The 23,113-nt window shown below is 34.9% G+C and overlaps 1 protein-coding gene across 1 annotated transcript; it reads right to left on the reverse strand.

The window, feature by feature from the left end:
- Positions 1-1,704: 1,704 nt before the first annotated feature.
- Positions 1,705-22,603, reverse strand: LOC125049505 (vesicular acetylcholine transporter). The gene is made up of 2 exons (XM_047648850.1): positions 22,494-22,603; positions 1,705-3,795 (listed from the first exon to the last, which is right to left on the reverse strand). The coding sequence occupies exon 2, from the start codon at positions 3,649-3,651 to the stop codon at positions 1,879-1,881; it is 1,773 nt and encodes a 590-aa protein (XP_047504806.1). The 5' UTR covers positions 3,652-3,795; positions 22,494-22,603; the 3' UTR covers positions 1,705-1,878.
- Positions 22,604-23,113: the final 510 nt, after the last annotated feature.

Raw genomic sequence — 23,113 nt, forward strand, 5'->3', positions numbered from 1 at the left:
TATTGTAAACTTCATTTATTTTTAAATTATATTTTTGAAAAATCTCTCCGTTTTTAAAAAATATTCAGTTTTTTATCTTCGTTGTTATGTACTGATGTAAATAGTTTAGAGTTTGTATCATATACCGTAGATGTAGTACTATGGTAAACTTGAATAAATAAATACATAAATATACTAAAAAACTCTATAAATCTGAACAATCAAATCGTACATTTATTTATCAAAAACGTGAGGAATTTATTGTTCAAAGTCATCATCAAAAGTCACGCTCAATCTTAGTATAAGCATCTCTCAGCACATCGACTACTTATTAATTGAATTTCGGGAGAATTTGACACGAAAATTGACCTTAACTTACATCAACTGACTCTCACCTTAACACCTAATTAACCACATCAAAAATATACTTTTAACAAAGATTTGAAAAAGACAATATATTCTGAAACGATTGTGCTTTCGTGATGCACGTACATTGTGTGTGCTTCGTAAATTTTTTGTGCATTTACTACAACTCCTATTGTACTTCGCAGGCTAATTTATCTCTTTCCAATCAATCAACTCAATAAACGAAGGCTTTGCATTAAAATTCTCCTCTTAAACTTTGCCGAATTTAAATATTTTTACATATATTTCACAAATATAATGCATGCTCTCTGTACATTCAAATTGACTTATCGGGAACGTCACAAATATACAAGTACAAATAATATAAATTTTGCATTTCAAATTTAAAACTCAAAATTTAAAACAGCCTTAGTCACGTGACATGACTACAGACCTCCATCATTACTCTACTTAAACACATTCTACGTCTAACACTCAAAAATATCACTAATACTATACATTATTCTAAATGAATCAAAAGACTCTGATATGTTTCGTTACCTTGGTTGCAACTTTTTATCACAAGTTGATCACTAACTTACCTAATTAATAGTAATTGATATACAGTTATAAATTGATATTAAACCTTATTCTAAGTATTGCTGAAACAATTAGATATTTTATATTAATAAAAGGCAAAGATTGTAGAGACGGTTAAATATTACAACTTTGAGAATAATGTACAAGTTCGTACTTTTGTTAGTATGAACAATTGATGTTTTCAATACAAGACGATTTGAGTTCAGTGCCTTAGAGCTCCATGGTTTCCGTATTTATTTCAATGTTTCAAACGTCACACGAACTACTCTCATTCATTTGAAATATGAAATATTATAATCAATAAGCTGGTATTGGTTCTCAAATTAAGTATTTTTACGGACGTAATTAGTTTCATATTATTTTCGCACTAAGCAAATACGTAAACTGTAGAGCTCGTCACACTGCTTCAACATTTTTGTATTGAATATGTATATTCAATCAATTAAAACGTATTTCAAATAATACAAGGGCATTTTATAAATACAGATTTTCAGATGAAGTTAAATATTTCACCTGTTTAGGCCCTAATTTAATTCTTGATAAATTTTGTACTTACTATAATATCGTGCTTTTTATGTACAAAATATTAATATACGCGATATGTAATTCTCGATTAGAAATTGAATGATTATTAAGTATAGATTATATAAACTTATATCAAGTATTTCTAACTCGAAAACATATCATCGAATAGTTTTATCTCTGTGAGAAAGTGATAGAACATTAACAGGTAAGAACAATATCAACAAGAGGCTGTTATAAATGCCTTCTCAGAACAAACTACAACATGTAGAGCTTTCAGTCCTACTGAGGTGACATTTCTAACAGTTGAAACTACGACATTAAGCACAGCTAGATAAGAAACGTCGCAAACGGTAGGCGACTCAGTGATCGAAGTTACCTATAAGATACAACAAGTAATATTAGAAATTTACACAACAACATTAAATGGCTCTAGAAGCCTTGCCGGAAGGGGTTCTTTACAGGTGCAGCTGTAGGGCCCGTGGGTGCGGCCTCCGCCCCCCTAAAAGGGTTACTGGCTGGAGCTTGCGGCTGCGCAGGCAGCTGGCGTGGTTGGCTGAAGTTCTCCTGCTGGTAATCTTGTTGCTCGTATCCCTGTGAATAGTTTTGATAACCCTGCTGGTAGTCCCTCGAACTATCCACATTTGACTCTTCCACGTTATCCTGCCCCTGCACGTTTGAGTATTCAAGATGATTCTTGTACTCCCCATTGACCGGTCGTTGGTCTTGCATGCTGTACGTCTGATACTCTTTCTCTGGTGGATCAGCCATTAAGATATTCGCCTCATTTTCGAATGGCTTGAAATCGTAAATATGTCTTAAGTACATCAGTACGGGAGCATAGAGAAGGTTACTGAACGCAATAAATAGATTTAATGCAGTAAATCCGATCGCTTCGACAACTTCACCGGCGATTATCGGTCCCACAGCATACGCGAATGAATAAGATATATCAGCGATAGCATATATACTCCCATATACGGATACATATCTGACATCAACCAGATATCCAAGAGTAGGCAGAAGCGCAGTGTCAATCAATGCTATACCAAAGCAGATCCCACAAATAGGTATCATCAACATTTTGTAAGAGGTTGCGAAAGGTATGATGAAACAACAGAGTCCTTCTAGCGCCAATCCTCCAGCAGCCATCAACCACTGGTGTTGAGGATATTGTTTTGCCATTTTTACTGTTATTATAACACCAAGTACATGAGGAAAGAATGCAGGTAGCCATATCATTCCAATTTTCCAATTATCTTTTGTGAGATGATCTTCCATCCAGAAGGATATTGTAGGTTCTAAAAATGCCAATGCGACGTTTGACATCATGAGAGCTCCTGCACACACCGCTATGTAAGGGTCCATTAGTAACTTCCAAATAGGCGTACCATCTGGTTTTGGCTGCTGGGCTTCTTTTATTTGCGTTTTTAATGGCTTCATAACTAAGAGAAGCATGAAGCCATCCAATAAAGAAATTAGGGCTAAAATAAGAAATGGAACTTCCTTTCCGGCAAATTGATATAAAGCGCCTCCAAATGGTGGTGCTACGAGACAACCAAAGCTGATAAATGCTAATGCGATTCCGAGAGCCTTTGATCGCTCTGACTCTTCTGTAAATCGATCAGCTATCATAGCTAGCCCTGATGTATCGGCAAAAGCGGATCCAACACCCTGGAGACTTCGAGCGAAGAAAAGCATACCATAACTCCTTCCACAAGCAAAGATCGATGTTGATAGAAACATAATAATCAGTCCGATCATCATCGGTATATCATACCCTATACGATCGATTAAGGCACCAGAGAAGGGGTTAATCATCAGTTGTACTATAGCTTTGGAAGCAAAGAGTAGTCCTGTAGCTGAGTCCTGCCCTTCATGTGAAGCGGGAATTATTTTAGTTGGTATAATCGTTCTGTTGCCTTCTTGTATTGGGTCGAGAGTTACGACATGATCGAACCCTGCTTCCCCCCATGCACCGATGTACCTCAAATAGTCCGGTATGATAGGTACTATTACCATGTACAACATGTTATCTAGGAGCAAGGCTATAGACACTATTACTAAGATGATCTTTCTCTGGGAGGTCGGTTCTTTGATCTTGTCCCATAGTACTTCCCTAACTTCTCTCACCTGCAAATTAACGAAAGGTATGACGGTGTTGTCGATCTTCTGCCAGATCGATTGCGGTCCTTCTTCCGCCATTTTGATTTTCGTTATTTATTTTCAAGTAAAAATATAAGCCAACGGCATATCGGAATATATCAACTGTTACTTCGTTGCTAGTGTGCGCTCAGAGGACATTAGTTAATCGTTGACCCTCGCCGTCCTCGAATGGGACTTCGGAACCTGACAACAAACAGAAATGATCATTAATATCATTTCCTCGTCATATAACGTGGGGGAGGAGGTTGTTTCAAAAGGAATTTGAGTCGATCTTTGTTTCTGTTGGTTGACATGGTTCCTCTATCCCATTTCTACGAGACCTTCGAAATCCAAAGACGATTCAGAGTCCTTTTGAAAATAGTACACAATCAATTGTAATTAATTACTTAATTTATTAACATGGTTGTTAAACATAGGTATTTATGGTGTAAAACATATAGTTTCAAGGCCGCATGTAAAGGATTATTACCTGTCTCATATATAAATTACAGTGAAACCCTATTTTCTTAAAGTACGTGAAAAGACACCCAGAAGTGAGCTAAAAACGTAAATATTTCAGTGACGGGATACTAACGACTTGTTTTGCAGAAATCCAATTTGCGTGGAAGCTCGTCAGACAACGTCATTATCCGCACTGAGGGGAGCTTTTTTGTTTCTTGATTTGTACCCAGTTTTACTGACATATCTTTTACTAGGTTTACTAAGTAATTTTATATAAATTAGGTGCTTCAATACAACAGCACTGAATGGCAATTTCATAAGTAATTAGAACTTAGCTCCACGCGAACGGTAAGGGCAGGATATAAGTTAATATGTAGGTATATTTCTATATTGGGATAACCAATCTTTTGAAACCTTAAGAAGTCTTATAAAAATTCTGTACTGATGTTGAAGATCTGACACGGGTAGCATCTAAACGAGGGGATGAGAAATGTATAAAGGAAGGGTGTTCACGCTCGATCTGATAACGTCAGGGTTGTATAACATTATTAATAAATTAGGATTTTTAATGTAAAAGCAAGAATTGCACATATTTCTGTGCACTTGCAACTGAAGTTAGAACTCGAAAGCGCGTCGCTGACTTATAATTGTAACGCCTGTTAATACATTTCTTAATGTCTATTAATATGTTTTTTTGTAAGTTTAATTAACCCCTGAATTAATTTAAACCCTTTTTGCTTCTGATTTAATTTGACGAGGTATATAATATGTATGTATAGTGAATGAACCACAGCCCCGGTTTAACTTCCGGTATAGTGCGACTCACGCGAGGTGGTGAATTTCTCAGAAATGCTTTCGTAATGGTCCTTGACTTATTTTTAAACCAATGCCGCAATATTACGTAAAAAAGGAAACTGGTAAGTGCTACTCAAAATAAAGTAGTATTTTTATAATATTTATCGAACACGCACTACTCGTCGAGCTAGATTGCTTATCTTGCCGAAACTGCGTACAAATTACTTGAAGAAGATTACTATTAAGTATAAGGCTACGGCGTGCGACTCTCATCCCTGAGGTCGTAGGTTCGATCCCCGGCTGTGCATCAATGGACTTTCATTCCATGAGCGCATTTAACATTTGTTCGAACGGTAAAGGAAATCTTGCCCTAGACCCAAAAAATCAATGGCAAGTGTCAGGTACAGGAAGCTGGCCACCTACTTGCCTATTATTGATAAATGATCATAAAACACATACAGAAATCTGAGGCCCAGACCTTTAAAAGGTTGTAACGCCACTGATTTATTTTTCAAACATGTTAAAATGTCGGATAAATATGTTATAGAAAGGATAAACGTATGTGAAAATGACATGAGAACTTAAAAAGGCGTAGCACTAACCAGAAAGAACCGGTTGGTCATAAGAAAGTAGTACCGGTTGGTAAGAAATATTTGAAGCATACATAGAAACTAATAGCCAAGGCTAAATGTGTAATGATTAAAAATGAAATGCCGAGCACGAACTTATTCGCGTTATTGTAAATTTGAAAACTGTTCGGTTACCATATATTTCCGTACACACTGTCAAATAAACTTTGTTTATTTTGTTATATTTGTTGTTTTGTTCGCTGACGGAGTTGCCGCCGGCTACTAGTGTATACGGGTAAGTAATGATTCATATTTCTACTCCCTTTCCCTCCTCATCAGACCCGTGGTGAATGAAGGTAAACAGACGCATTAAACTTTAATAAAATTGCTGTTTCTATGGACGTGGCGCGCCGGTTGCCTTTGTACTTCAAAGTACAGTTGCGAACGAAAATGCTATTTTAAAATTGACTTAATTATGCAAAATATATTAAGTAAATATATTTATGTTCTGGACAATATCATCGTTATGATGTTATCACAGTACTTCTACTACTAAAGTTTTATGTAATCGAATTAAATTATATTACCAATGATTATGTTAAATCCTTATCAAACCACTTGTTCACTAAAATTCAAGCACTATTCTGTCTCTTTTTATCATTGTGTACACACAATTGAAAAGAAAGGAACAAAAGCATTCTAGACTGTTTTGTTTTAACGATTAAGGAGCCTATTATTAAGCACAGATGTGCCAATTACATACATTAGTTGTAGTAAAACTGTAATTTTTAGTATTAAATACATTTCGTAGTGATTGTACGTCGGCAACTTCAATCGGCAGGTGAGGGTTATTTTAGAGGGTTCTCTCCCAAGAGAGGTAGGGCGATTGACCTGCTCTTTATAACGACCTTACACAGGAATTTAAACCTCATCACTACGAGAGAAAGTTTAAAATTGTATAACATCATGATGATGATTTTGACACGGAATTTTCAGCCTTATGACAAAGAGATAGAGGTCAAGGGCGCTTCAAAAATGGAACAGAGTACAGCTTATGCTATGGTTTTGAATATTTAATGAACGTTTCCAAGTAACGGGCTTTAAATGTTTTATGACTTCAATAGCGGAGTATTTTGCAAAAATATAAAAGTTAATTTTTCAGTTTATAGCAGTAATCGTGCTTTATACGTTTTGAATATCAATAGCTTTTAAATTTAAAACGAGTTTTTGAAACAGACATGAATGAATTGAATGATAAAATTCTAAGTTTCAAAAACTATTATGCTCTTCACAAATTAAAGAATTGTTGTTGTCTGCATTCCTGGAATTCCCAGGATCGAATACTATTCTTAATTAACTTTTGACATCTAAAATCCAAACAGAGGACTATCAAATTTATGCCTATACGAATAAGGATATAAATCCTAATAGCTATCACACTAAATTAATCCACCCTTTATAACGTTATATTTGTTGCATAACATAAATGCACCTCTACGACAGGGCTACGGCGCTACGCGTGGCTACAAAAGGTTACGCACAGCGGGCTGCCGTAGCTTTTGTTCCTGTCTGTTAATGACAACCGTATTACACGAGCTTTGTGCCCTTATTGAACATTAGATAACATAGTATATTATCTGTTGTTTTATATTTATACAAATCTGTATCTGTTTCGTGATTATTTTTCTAATAGGCAAGTAGATGATCAGCCTTAAGTGCCTGACACACACTAAGATTTATGGGTCTAAGGTCAATATTTTCTTCACCTTACAAGCGAGTGTTAAATGCGCACATAGACAGAAAATCCATTGATGCACCGCAGGGGATCGAATCTACAGTCTCAGGTATGAGAGTCACACGTTTATGTACAGAAGAAAAAAAATTGTACAACAACTACCTAGCAATACACTGAAATAAGCCTTAAGAATATTTGAGGGTCTATATTGAGAGACATATTTGACGTTTGTCACATTATCAAGCATTTTTGAGTACTTTTTACTCGGTTTAAACAAAAGCTAAGGGCTCTCGACACACGCGATAGGGCACGCTTGACCTCTGTCCCCTGTCAGGGCAAATGCGACCCTAGTGCTTGAAAATTTGTATTCAAACTATAGCTTTTGTTATTAGACATTGTAAATTTCTAGGAGCTTTGAATTATTTGCTTTAGGAACTTTTGTATTCTAACGTAGTCACATGACAAAAAAAAATTATTGCCATAACGCCAGTTTTAGTACTCATATAATGAGGGTTATGGATTATATCAAAACGATATAGGCATTTCAAGTACGTTATTGGCTTTTACATATAATAACAAAATATAGTGTAAAAGTATAAACGAAAGTTTTACGTTTAAAATATGTGTGATTTTTTTTTGGACATGTAACACGCAGAGATCCAGATAGCCTAGAAAAACTCATCGTTACTGGCAGAGTGGAGGGCACCAGACCTCGAAGCTGATCCCCTACTCACTGGACCGATCAAGTAAAGGCCATTACGGGTCTTACCATCACCCAGGCGCAGAGGCTTGCCGAAGACAGGGGAGAGTGAAGGAAGTTGTACGGTGCCACTAACATGACCTTCAGATTGTAAATAATTTATTCAAAAATTAATAATATGTATTATTATTATTTATTTATTGTTGAATCAATGTAGTGACATGAGAATATTTTATTTAAATTTTTCAGATTGCGTAACACTTATAGCAAAGTTTCATAAGTAAAATGTAATCTTTCCGCTATTGCGTAATTCAACACAATCATTTAATACAATAAATCAGGTCGGAGAATTTTCGTGCAATTCAATTAAATATTTTCCGGATATCTGATAAATAGAAAATCTACAGTAACTCATTCCTTTCACTGTCAGTAATTGAACACTTCACACAAAAAGCATAAAAAATAAATAGCTTTTTCTGAATCCTATTTGAGGAAGAATGGGCAAAGTGGATTATATCGCCAGCGTCCCCTGGGAGGCGACAGGGGAGGCACAATGTTGCCCAACTCGGTAATCTTGTTTCGCGAGTTTGGTTAGAGCTATTTCAAACATTTGCCCAAGCTTACAGTCGTTTCTGGCTTTGGGTTGTCGCTCTGTTTGATAAGATCAATACTATCGGGTACCGAGTTAAGTAGGTAAATAGATAGTGTCTAGAAATAGACTGGTAAGGCTGAAAAGTTTCTGTTTTAGTCCATTATAGATAGTTATACATTTTATATATTCACGCCCATATCGCAGGGATGGATCTCCACTTGCTATCCAGACATACTTTTCTCGCTTTATCCCTTGCGACATTATGGTTTCACAATATGTAAGTATACAAATTAGGGCAAATAGGTAACCTTTGTAGGATACAAAAGCTTATTAAGGAACTATTAACGGGTATTTAAATTCATAAAATATAAAAGTTTTAATTTCAATAGATTAACGTTGCACGTAATTTATAATTTAAAGGACAGGGGGAGTAGAACGAAACAAAATATAATTTATCCAATGTGATTCATAAATTAAGAGATGTGCATTCTTTTAAATGTTATGAATAAATAATAAGTAAAACTAAAAAAGCATATTCACCCAGAAACACATTTTCGAATATGTCTTTGTGTTATTTTCCGGCTACATTTGTGCTGTTCGTAAACATTAAGTAATAAAGACGACCCAACAGAAATAAGTAAAATATATCCCCGAGGCAATCAGAAGGTAACGCCTCCCTCGGGCGAATGATGGGAATGCCCAGGCAACGGCACTTTTCCGAAATGGCAAGCGAATATTTCGCATTTGTTTTGACAACATATTGAAATGTCAACATCGAGGGGAGATTTGGATTATACAGCTGCATAGAATAAACTTTTTTAAATTTATAAGGTTATGTATAGAAAAGTTTAAGGTGTCAAGCCTAGACTTTAAAGTTTTTTAGTACCTAATGTCTTAGATTCAAAAATTTACAATTCGCCATATTCAATCATTCAACACATGCCTTTAAAAATCTACATACCTATAAAACAAAAGCAGAAATGTGTGAGTCACTCGTTAGGGGGTAATCTGACCACCGTTAGAACAGAGAAACGGTTAGGTACTCAAAACAGTACCGACGCCTTGACACTACCATAACATATCATACATATAAAAAACATATGTGTGTACTTATGTATTTTGTATTTTTGTGACGGTATGCGCGTGCATCGTAAAAATTTACTCTCATCATTTTTCCCTAACGCGCCAAAAGAAGTATAACTTCAAAAATGTTTTTAACAAGAGGCTTAAATAATCAAAAGATTCATCGTACTCCACACAAACCCAACAGAATAAAATCCCTTTATCATCTGGTAGCGCATTTAGCTAGTATTCGGAAAATAAAGCGTTTCCAGCAAAAGCCATCAAGTATGGTGAAGCACTTTGCTCTTTCCATTAGCCATTTGTTCGGCCCTTTGTCGTTTTATCTCTGGGGAACGCCTCGTGTAATCCATATAACACAAGCTAGCAAATGTAATATACACTTATTCTTTTTTTATTATTCAGTAAATTTTAAAAAGAGTTTCCAAACAATACGTAACGGAACGTAAATTCCAAAACTTGCTCTCACAGTGATATGCAACATCAAATCTTATTCTACACAGAGCTCATTCTATTAATAAAAAGTTAGTGTTGCCAACTTAATTAAGTGGGGCATAATATCAAAAACTATATTATTTTATCTTTCATGTAATGTTTAATAACTACTTTTTATTTAATCACTAATTATTACCCAATCAGTAATCATAGTAATTAATAATAAAAACGTTTATAAATTGTCTTGGTGCAATTTAATAATCAATTAAGTTAGACATACCATGAACAATTTACTATTTTATCTTTCATGTATTATTTAATAATTATTTCTTTTATTTCAACATTAATTATTACGCACTTGCCCTATAGGTAATCTATGTAAATAATAAGAAAAACTTTTAGAAATTGTTTTGTGGAAATATGTCATAATAAAAAATCGTATTATTTTATCTTTTGTATATTATTGAATAATGAAATATTTTTATTATAATATTAATTATAACGTGACTACTAACATGCTCATTCATAAATATAAGTAATAAGATCGTTTAGAAATTGTCTTAAAATGAAAGAACACTTAGTAAGACCGAAATATCTCACCCCAAGCTTTGTGCGAGGTATTGTTGCGGCAAGGAATTACTGCGACGTGGGGTTCATTAACAAAGGAAACAATTTATTAAAATTGCTATTAGGTTTGCAGGATGTTTTCTACCTTTTCTTTTATGAACTATTTTGATCACAATACAAGTGATTTATTTTACCATTAATAATAATTTAAGACAATCTGCCTTGAACTTTTGTTTCTGCCTTCGTTTCTCGTTTTATAAAAAGTTGTTGATTTACACATGTAAGTTTCCTCTAACTTTGATTTTGTTCCCTTTGCAGTAGAGACTCTTGGGCCTTGGGGTTCTAGTTAAGTTAAAATATTTAAGTTAGCTGGTAGATAGTACCAGTGACCCCAGAGCTGGTGCTTTCCTTATCAACGTATATACACAATACAACGAGGAAATGCTGCCAGCGTTATAGGTACACTGCCATAGGGACCAAATTTTTAAATTTGTTTTATTTTCTGTCTATATTTTTTTTTATTACTATGTAGCTTAAGAATATTGTAAATACTGTGTGACAAATATAGGATATATACAGATTATAACAGTTGTTAAGTTGTTACGTAAAATTCATAATTCATAAATGTTTTTTTCTATGTCTTGTAAAACATTTATACCACGAAAATATTTCTTGGATACTTCCCGCTATCATCCAAATAGATGGCTATCAAATAATAGACGAAACATGTGGCTCCATATAAAAGTAATGGTGCGTGAAAAATAACCGATATATAATGCCGGGGCTGGTTCTAACACCATAATAATCGCGACCCCAGACATTTATTATTTAGGGAAGCTGCTACTATGACTTATGAGACAATTTCGATAAATATTTGCATTAGGGAGAAACATATCAAATGTGCCTTGAAGTGATTTCTCTAGTTTTCAAATAATAATTTAAAATACAATCAGTATAACATTTAAAATTGAATTATTAACAGCTGTTGTTATATTTTAGGCATTATGGTTGTTACTAGTGTCGCTTTATATATTAACTACTTGAATGTTATTTAAAGTCCCTAACACTAGTATGGTACTATGGCAGATACATTGTTTCATGATCATGTTACACAGACACACACCCACACACATACACATAATTTACGCATACACACATACCCCATGTGGTTTCCTTATATGTGTATTTCTATAAGTATTGCAATAATGATTGTTTATTCTCACAAATCTGAAATGGCATTGGGCTGGCCATGTAGCAAGAATGTCTAACAGAAAGTGGACCAAAAGAGTTACCCAATGGAAAGGACCACCAGGCAAGAGGCGGAAGGGGAGCCCCTTAGACCGCTGGGAAGATGACCTGAAAAGATCAGCTGGCAAAAACTGGCACTCCATAGCACAGGACCGACAACAATGGGCATCTTTGGAGGAGGCCTTAACCCAAACCGGGGTTCCTGTTCAATAAATAATATAAATATATATTACTAACATAATTTAAGCTAACCTACTAACAAAATCAATATTTTTGGTTACTTTAATATAACAACTACCAACTATTGTAAAACAGGAAATAAAAAGGCTTATTATTATTATTATTATTATTCTCACTTGATTTTTCTCTACTTTATAAGACCTTCTGTCGATCCAAAGTGGTGGAGGCCTGATGACCTGTAATACAGGTACTGTTACTGTAACTGTCACTGTCTTACCTTTAGCAGGCATCAGTCTAACACACTAACTTTTTCCCTAAACAGAAGTAAGACAATTATTTATTTATACTCGTAATAGTATATAACTGTCACTTGTTTATGTGCTAAGGTTTTGTGGGAAATAAATAAAGATTATTATTATTATTGTTATAAAGATAAACTATTTATAGTATTCGTTTCTTTTTGATTGTCAAGTAGATGTGTGTGACTGAAATATATGTGTTAATTTAGCCATGACGCACACAACACATACACTATGTTAACACACATTAAACATCCCTTGTATTGTTCAATTTTCTCCGGTATGCCCGGGCTAAATTAGCCGTCAGTAACGCGAGGGGAGAAGGGCCCCGGATGATTTGTGTCTCTGATAACGGACCCGCTAATACGACCCTCGTAACACGTTCGTGAGGAAAATTGACCAAGATTTACATCTTTGGGGTGCACGTACTCGAAACTAACGAAAGCACGTAAGTATTCCACGTATACGTACATTGCATTATTTTGTTTCATATTGCTTTCTGTTAAATGCGTTAAAATTAGTAGTATCAGTAGTACAAGTAGTAAGCATAGTATCTGGGTGGCAGATTTTATGTGGGAGATATAACTTTATATTGGAGTCCAAAACTACACAATAAGAAAACTTAAATTGTTCAGTTCTTGCCTGTAATCCATCTCTTCCAGCCTCCCTTATTATTTAAGGTTAATATTAATATATTTAAAAAAAACATGAGAAATCAAACTTTACAAAAACAAAAACAGATAATGTTGTTGTTTTTATCTCATGATTAGTTTCATTTGACAGTGTTAGATTTTATTATTGTATTTTCCTGTTAAATTAAGATATTTTGCATATAAGCTGTGCCAAATTAATGTGTAACTTGCCCATACCGGTAACTATTAATTACCAGTCAAGTTACAAATAAAACCCATTTGTATCTTGAAACTTTGGAACTCACGAGAATTTGAGATTCGCCATACAAACAATGCTCTAATATCAATTTATTTCTTGAACATATAATAATTAACATCCAGTTGTTCACACAGGAGTTTTATAAGCACAAAAGCCGCGATTGTAGGATTACGTCACGCCTCAAACGAAATATTCGCAAATGAACGGAAATTGGAAATGTGCCAATGACATAATTATGCTTCCGAAGATTTTCAGAAAGATTGTCAGATTGCGTCTGAATTTTTGCTTAAAATCTTAAAAAACGATAGATAAACCCTTTTATTAATATAAAATCGGAATAATTACACCATTCTAACTGAAGCACAGAATTTTTAATCACAGCGTAAACAATGACAAAAAAGACGAGATTTTAAGTCTGTTTGGACATCGGTATCACGGTAGATGAGTTTAATAGTTTAACGATATTTCCGTCGTAACAAAACATATATTTAGGCTCAGCAACTTAATTTACATTGACCAATAAGTAATAACAATACAAATTTAACTTTAATTGTAACTTAAGTTAGTTCAAATACGTCAATAAAAAAATATGCCAGCAAGGAACTGGCATGAAACTGTTATATCATAGCCTTGCACCCTATCTGGCTGACACACTAGTATCTTCTGTCTAGTCAGCATATCCCACCGAGACGTGAAACAATAATTAAAATACAAAGTTAGTTCGGTATCATCCTTCGTCGCGGAAACACATTTATTGGTTTTCATTTTATTCTGTTCTTATAATTAATTAATATTCAAATAAAAGTTCAATCGATTGTATCGTGAATTCATTTATCTTTTTTTAAAAACCCAATTACTGGGATTCTTCTAACAAAACGATGTACGGTTCCCGGGTCATCGGGGTGCTTTAAATAATAGAGGATTTTAGTTTTACTGTATATTAACCACTCGCGTGCAACAATGGAATATAAGCGAAATAATTAAATGTTAATAGCTATGCAACGAATGAATGCAATATAACAGTTGAAGATAGTACGTCTGGCTATACTCTCGGGGCGTAACTCCGACGATTTAGAAAATCGCCACGCTTATAAAACTAAGAAGCATGGCTTGGCTCGTACAAGTAACATGCAACTAACCAAACTATAAATAATATTATTGTACATATTAGTAACTAGCTAAACGTTTAAACATGTCTAAGGCATTCTTGCGTGTAAGGTACTCATGAAGATCAAAGTTTCACCTTTCACACGTCACAGGATCCACAAAGGACGTTATACATAAAATACAGACTATATAAACTTGTGCTTGACCAATTCTAGATATAGACACACGGATCATTAAAAACTTATTCGACGTATTATACATTACAGATTATATAAAAACGTAAAAAAAACGACAAGAGAATAGATAATAGATTGTATAATTAGTTGGTTCAGATAAAGGCTCATTACTAGAGACGATATTCAGTAGCATTTTCATTCACGAAGGGGAGAGATGGGTGATTAGATGATCACGTTCGTGCCCGCAACAAATCGCTGGCGGGGCAGAGGGCGCTGATTGCATTATTTACGATCGATTGTGATTTAATTTCTCTCGGTATACCTATACGATATAATCTTCTAGGAAAGAAATCAAATATTATATATGTATATGTGAATTTATAGTTTTTTTTATAGAACAGGGTGCAAACGGGCAGCTTTACCTGATGTTAAGTGATACTGCCGATGGACACTTTTATGCCAGAGGGCTCGCGTGTGCGTTGTTGACCTCTTAAGAATTGGTACGCTTGAAAAACCCTAAGTAGTTATTTCTTGTATGGTTATAAGGAACCTACAATAATAAAATAAGGCTTTCATTTGTTTTAATAATTGTCTAGATTGCAATTAATCACGGAAAGTTTTAGATTGCTTACTTATCAATATTTATATTATAAAGAGGAAAGATGAGTATTTTTATATATTTGTAACGAATAAACTCAAAAACTACAGGACGGATTGACTCTTTCACCGTGAGAATGCAACATTTCACTTGAGTTACAAATTTCAAATTTATTTAAAAAAAGATCAAGTAAAATAAAGTTAGTAATATCATTTATTCATAACAATCAATTATACAGTATTTAAAATTTTCGTAAAATAGTAATCATAAAAATAATTAAAATTTCATAAATAGAAAATTACAACAATTTTAAAAATGTTTGGTCCCTGTGGCAGTGTACCTTTGGCAGCACGTTGTATTGCGATACTTATCCGTTGAGGAAGGAAAGCACCAGCTCTGGGGTCACCAGTACTATTTACCAGGCGCCAACTTGAATCTTTAATTAGCTGCACTAGAACCCCACGGCCCAACCCCTAGTCCAAAGGGTAATAATTATATTTTTTGTCCCTTAAATAACAGCAGTATATCTTGAAAATTGCTCTCAACGGACAATATTATTTAAATGGAAGGCCATTTAAATATTCGAAATATGAGAGACACGTATTTCACTAATTAACTAATTTACATTTTATCAGATGGTGAACCCCAGCTCGGTGTATCCCGTAAAATCCATTTGTCATGGGTCTTCATAGTGGGTGGCCACGCGACACACAATCACGATTGTTATTCGAGTGGCTTTATTACTATTTAATATACCACTTTTAATTTCATTATAATGTGTTTTATAGAAGTTGTTTATAAAAACTTTTATTTTCAATTTGGGTCTATATACGCTATTCTAGTTTAAGGTACAAACTTCGATCAATTTTATAGTTACAAAAGATGTCAAACAAAATTTTCAATTTGTCAAACTTATTTCATCATCAGCCGAGGTTGTTAAATGATAACTCGTAAGGTTAATGTGTATATTTTTTTTATAGAATAGGAGGCTTCATCTGCTATTAAGTGGTACCGCCGCCCATGGACACTTTCAATGTCAGAGGGGTCGTGAGTGCGTTATTCTATTGTATAAATTCAATTCCCAGGTAAAGTAATTGTTCCCTTATTTTATTTTTATTTTGCTCCTGTCGCGATGTACTTATTATATTTTATTACAATTTTATACAGTGAAAGTAGAACCAGGACTAGCTGAATTAGCGCAGGATAACCCTGAGACTCTTTCTCACAAGACTTTACAACTTATGTGTTTAAAGTTTTTTTTTATTTATTTTTAGCTAGAGGAATAAATTATATTACATTATTTGCCTACAGAGAAAACGATCTGATTTATATGTATAATGTCGATTAAATGAAAGACAACTTATCACTCAACCTGGTCTACTTGTCACTAATAGAAATTTTCCTCCAAAATTACCATCAACTCAATGTGAATTGAAACATTTTCAAGGCAAGTGGCAACCGAAATACGGCAAAGCTCTCATGATGGGTGGAAAATCAATAGTTCCCATTACGGTATAGCCCGCAGCGCGTTATCCAATTTACCTGCGTAAATAATAAAAGCTCTTTCTATTTTAGCCCGGTATCAAAGTCATTTAATACTTAAAGAATATTGAATACATATTAAGACTCTATTATTTGTGTGTAAAGGTGGTTTTTAACTCACATCGAAAGACGTGAAGAAAGAGATCTATCATCTCTTTCTTTACTTCTTTTCTTTACTTTTATTGGTATTTTTAGGCAAGTTAGACTGTCTTATGTAACTGTAGTAAATTTCGCCGAGACCTTTTACCATGTGCCTTCGCCATTAAGATACCGAAACGGTTAAGCTCTATTAGGTAGTATATGTAGCGGTATGCGACTGTCATCCCTGAAGTCGTAGGTTCGATCCCCGGCTGTGCACCAATGGACTTTCTTTCTATGAACGCAGTGTGTTAACATTCGCTCGAACGGTATATGAAAACATAGTACGCAAACCGGCTTGCCTTAGACCCAGTCGTCGGCGTGTGTCAGGAACAGCACAATCTGATACTTGCCTATTAGATTAACAAATGATCATGAAACAGATACAGAAATCTAAGGTACAAGACCTAAAAAGGTTGTAGCGACAAATACATTTTGCGGCTATTAATAGTAAGTACTATTACATCATACCATGAATCGCGTTAGCACTATTATTCCGACCGCTAAAGATATATCAACATACAACTTATCCACTGGGGCCTTCCAGTAGCTAACCTAGACGAGAATCTGCCCTTTAGGTCGGAGGAACACACAACAAGCTTCCTGTTAAAAATATTACAAAAGTCTACATGGGAGACATTGTATTTATATTTATAACAGACAAAGAATTGCTGCGTCGCAATGACCATTAGGTTCTTCTGACACTCGTGATATTTCAGCCACATATAGTTTATTATTATTAAAATAATGATAATTATAATTATTATGAAAATAATGGGCAGCATAAAGTTTGCATATTCTATGGGCTTCATACTTTCGATTGGTATAGAATTTATCTAATAATCATACCGGTGAAATGTTTAAAAAAATATTTTTTTTAAATTATTAATTAAACATACTCTGGACTGAAATTTGCTAGACAACCCATATGGATTATATTTATGCCATATTAAATTAAATATAAAATACGTTTCATTAAATAAGCATCTCGGTGAAGGTCGTTGTATAGCGGGATCTTAGACCATAGTGGTCTTAACAACTTACAGAGGCTGTCAAATATTTAGATAAAGCTTTATTCCAAATAAAATGTATCTAGGTTAGAATAATGCAGCGTAATATTGTATTTGCACAGTACAAGGGTTCCGACTTGTGCCGGCGGCGTCGCGTCAAATATTCATGACGAGGGAATTGCAGAGCGTACCCTATCCCCGAGCTTGAAGTATTGTTAGGAAATTTCTCTTTAGAAATAAATCTTGTTTTATATCTTAACTTTTGTTACAAACCAACTTCTGTTAAAACGTAAAAAACCACAAGTCACTAAAAAGAGTGCGACAGCAGGGATAAAAATAATAATCCATAAATGTCTAGGTTCTATATTCAATATTAGACCAGTGCCGATAATTTTTGAAACCAAAAAAAATTACAGTAGGATGAAACCCATTAGAAAAGCAGGGGAATATGATCAAATTGAAAGGAAAAATAAATTACGGTCGATCTGAGGTCGGGAAGGGGTAGGGGGGGGAGTTTTAAGGGTAAAAAATGGTTTATATCGATTTCCGGCAAAACTAAAAGTCCTATCGAAGAAAACTAAATGGCAAAGTTGTAGGTCATAAAAAGATCAAAAAGATATACAGTAGGTTTCATCCTACTGTAATTTTTTTCACTTTTTATTTATTTTAAAGGCTATCTGCACTGGTCTATATAGCCGCGCAATTGCTACGAGTTGATTTTTATAGTTATTAATATAGTATTTGACAAATACAACTAGAATTTGGAGTAATTGAATCAGCCCTGCGATTCTGTAACTCACTTTTCGAACTCACACAGCGGTTTTTGCATCGGCGGTCGCTCTGAAATCAGTCGTGAAGCAGTCATTTTATGATTTGGCATTCTGAAAAGGTGGGAGCTTGTAGTTTATTGTTTATCAGAATGCCAAATCATAAAATGACTGCTTCACGACTGATTTCAGAGCGACCGCCGATGCGAAAACCGCTGTGTGAGTTCGAAAAGTGAGTTACAGAATCGCAGGGCTGTAGTTTTGCAATTAAAATCTTGCTAGAATGATAAATTTATACTTAAACTAAGAGGTGAGTAGGAAACACGAAACATTTTATTAATAGAATAGTTCCAGGCACAAATTAATTTGTCTTAAACAGATGCAGTGATCATCATTTAGACGTTACGCCAAAATACATAGACATATTTGCTGTTACGACACACCGATTTTCGAATTTAGGTTTGCCAGGCGAGAAGATAATTGATCCAATTAGTCAGGAGACGAGGGTGAGACGAAGAACACCCTTTGAACTTGTGTTTCGCGGTTCTAGACGTGTTTGGGAAAATATAATGTTTTGAATATTATGCTTTTCTATTTAATATTTGCTTAGGTTGATATAGAAGTGTAATAAAAAGCGAACAGACGTAAGAAACCGCATGTACTATTTAGTTTAGTACCTACTTTTAATATTTTGATGCCCGTAACTAATTCCACTATGACGTCGTTAGCATCGTCAAACGTTTGAAACTTTAAGAAAAGGTTTGACAGCTCTTGAATCTTGATTGTAGATCGATTGGCGATAAAAAACATATTTAAAATTGATTAATTTCATCTAATTTTATAATTGAATTAAATTAATCTCCTATTTATTTTCTTTGCACATCTATGTTATTTTTAATTCAGAAAATAATCAATTAAACACTAGTTTAAAGTTTATACACTGTATAATCCTATCTCATTTTCTCCCACGTTAAATCTTATGAATTTATGTATCTGTCTCTTTTTACTGTCGTTTTTTCGTTTCATCGACTTTCAAAACACAATGATGCTAAAAAAGTTTTCAATTCAAAAATTTCGTTATTTCACTATAAATGTGATTTAGAGACCAGTGTAAGGCCTAAGCGCATATTTATAATTACTCAAAAAAATATGATTCAATCAAAAATCACAACGCACAATACACTACTAAATCTTGAATAGACTATAATACATTAAAATTCATAATTTCCTAAACAGCCTGACTATAACTATATAATGGAATAGAGAAATCGTTAGGGTAGGATAATAAATATCGCAAAGCATAGCAATAATTACACTTCATAGCTATGGAATATTGTGTGAAATGACCTACCGTCCTGGTATTCATATATGTAAAAGGAAACGGAAGAAGTAAAATAGGCAATATTGTTTCTAGAAAAAAATTCCAAGCTTATTATGTGTAGCTTGTCGCTTCACTTCGAGGGTACGTGGGGGAGGTCGTCGGCTGTTTCCCTGCCCAATTGAGTTAATTCTTGTTGGTAATTGGAATTATTTCGTACACTAATTGCTTGTCGTTAGAACAGAGACAGTTTGTAGGCGGAGGTTAATGAATATCATTAAGTTGACGAAATAATCGCGGTAGATAATCAAACTTTAATATTTTAACATTTTAAGCTCCTTGTCATTAAAATACCAATTGTCCTGATTTACGGAAATTATTGATCTGTGATGTCGACCACAGAATGAGACAAAGAAAAAATTCTTTAGTCAAAATCATTTTCGTATCGTATCTATGGAAATTTTATTTAAATAGCTTCAATAACAAAAAATCAATCTAGACAAGTACGTGTTCAGCCTTCTGTGCCTGACACATGCCGTAAACGTTTTCGGTCTAAGGCAGCCGGTTTCCTCACTATGTTTTCCTTCACCGTTCGAGCGAATATTAAATGCGCACATAAAAAGAAAGTCCATTGGTGCACAGCCGGGGATCGAAACTACGACCTCAGGAATGAGAGTCGCACGCTTAAGCCACTTGGCCAACACTGCTAGAGACTCACTGCACTGTTTTAATATCTAAAGAGTTACAATGGGTACCAAAATTATTCAGTAATTTCAACAATATCGTATAATCTTAAACGTTCTTGAAGAGTTCGATCCAACCCTGAGGGCTAAGTTGGGGCTAACTTTTATTGCCGTGAGGCACGCAACGAAGGGAAAAGTAGCTTAACTCGGCTGGTTTTGTTAAAGAATATTTTTATGTGTAAAAACTACACGTTTTCTAAGAATGGAAGGTTATAAACTGACCCGTTCGTATCTGTGTAGAAGAGTACTTTTGATTCTCATGTACATCCTAGATCGGTTAAACTACCACGTAACTTATAACAGGGATCTCGAACTCAATTATGAGTATTACCACTTACAAGTTTTCTTTATGTAGATAGGTGAAATCGGGTTGGGTAGGCCTTGTACGTACCTGGACCAAATCCAGGAAGTACGAGAGAAGGGACAAGTTAAAAGTACCCATTACTCGTACTGTCGGGCATGCATGGTGTGTCATGAAAGTGACCGTAGTAAGTGGAGATCCTTGGTCTTTGCCTACCCCTTCAGAAAAAGGGCATGATGATATAAATAAATATGTTTTCTTTATCAGCGCTTCGGCATGGTAAAGTTTAGGATGCCAATGTCAAAGTAATCAATTATTGAAATTGGTAATGGTAGATAAATGCGAATGTTTTATATTAGAGGCGTGGTCAGTGAGAATCAAAGACTAGCACGAGGGTACCTTTTGCAAGGTCTGACACTAATAAGTTATTAATAAAAGTGCACAGGCGCTAAATAATAATTATAATTATCGCCTGGTAGACACTTATTGAACAAGTATTGCGAAACACTAAACTTTAAAAAAATATGTATGTGTTCTATATTATATCTTATTAAACCTACAACTTACATGGAGATGGGCAGGGCACGTAGCCCGTTATACAGATGACAGATAGTCTAAAATAGTAACCGAATGGACTGGTCCAAAAGGAACAAGGGTAGACCAAAAGAGCGATGGGCCGACGGAATCGAAATTGCTGGAAAAAATTGGAGGACGAAGGCACAAAATAAGGTGGAAAAAGTTGGAGGAGGTCTTCAACCGGACAGGGGGCCGCATCTTATTGTAGTTAAAATTGTAATAATATATATTTTGTTAAATGTATGTCAATAAGTTGTGGATGATAAAAGGTTTATTATTATTAACCTATAGCAAGCCCTATCTTGTGCCGTCATACATTGGGATATCTTCAACTCGCTTTAGAATGTTTTTTGCAATTTTTGAGAAGCGGCTTTATCGTTGCTAATAAGACATGTAAATTGTATTTCAGATCACATGTCAGACTAACTACGCGCCCCATGTTTGCCTTCATTACATCATAGTCGCTGGACACGGGAATAACGAGGCATTGTTTTACAAATATTTACTTATCGTTAGGAGTCTCCTCTATTTGCTCAACGTGTTTTGATAACTTCCCCTGCTGTATCCGATTGTGGGTAGAACCACTTGCTCATAACTTGTTAGTTAAAAGGAACCGTCATAATGTAGTATTGTTTGCATTTTCTCCTAGTGTTTTAAATTATTATAGTTATATTATTGCGAATAAAGTTCAATTCCGAAGTACTTCGAAGTATGTCCTTTCGAATTACTAGTTAAAGATACGAATCAGTGCTTAAAGGAAATTTTGTGCACGAAAAATGTTCTTAGTCTTCCAAATAAAAAGGCAGCCTTGCGATTCTGTAACTCACTTACACAATCAATAAACTACAAGCTCCCTTATCAGAATGCCAAAGCATAAAATGACTGCTTCACGACTGATTTGAGAGCGACCGCCGATGCGAAAACCGCTGTGTGAGTTCGAAAAGTGAGTTACAGAATCGCAAGGCAGGTCTCTTCATTCGATCCAAATAAGTATACGATAGTTCTACTCAAGTTTGAGTGATAGAGGAGGATATTTATATGCTGCTAAAGAATTCATAGTTAAGATCTCTCACCTGTGTCTCTAAGTTGCAGGGATCCGACCTTCTCGAGATAGCCCCTGATAGAGGTAGCGACGCGCGAGGGCGAAGCGGCCGCGGCGCCGCCCCTCAGCGCCCCCTGCAGCCGCCCGAACAGAGCTCCCCCCTCGTGCTCCACGGTCGTGGCCCCGGGGCTACTGCCCCACACAGTTGAACTCAACACTAACGTTTAAAAATGGAAAAATTTAACCCTTCACTTGGTTTTATTCTAATTTTAATCTTAGCTGTATATTCTGTGCTTATAATGCTATCAGTGCATGTTTGATATGTATTGGTTGTTCAGAGCTTGCCCATGGTGCGCCAAAAATCTGAAACAAATCAATAATAAATTTAATCATACAAATATGTTATATTTAAGAGCAGGCATAATTAGCAGCTACTAATCTAACTAGCTACTACTAACTCTTAATAGTTTTGTTTTAACTGAATTGAAGTTACCATTATCAACAATAAAAGTTGTAATTTAGAGGGGCTACATTTACGTAGGAAAGAGAGCGGAAGTCATAAACTGTGGCGGTTCCGCAAAATGGCGGCCGGATACGTCTCGAGAGACTGTTTCCGGTGGTTCACATCCGAAAGTTATTCTGAATTCATTC

Source organism: Pieris napi, chromosome 5 (assembly GCF_905475465.1).
Source record: "Pieris napi chromosome 5, ilPieNapi1.2, whole genome shotgun sequence".
Lineage (NCBI taxonomy): Eukaryota > Metazoa > Arthropoda > Insecta > Lepidoptera > Pieridae > Pieris > Pieris napi.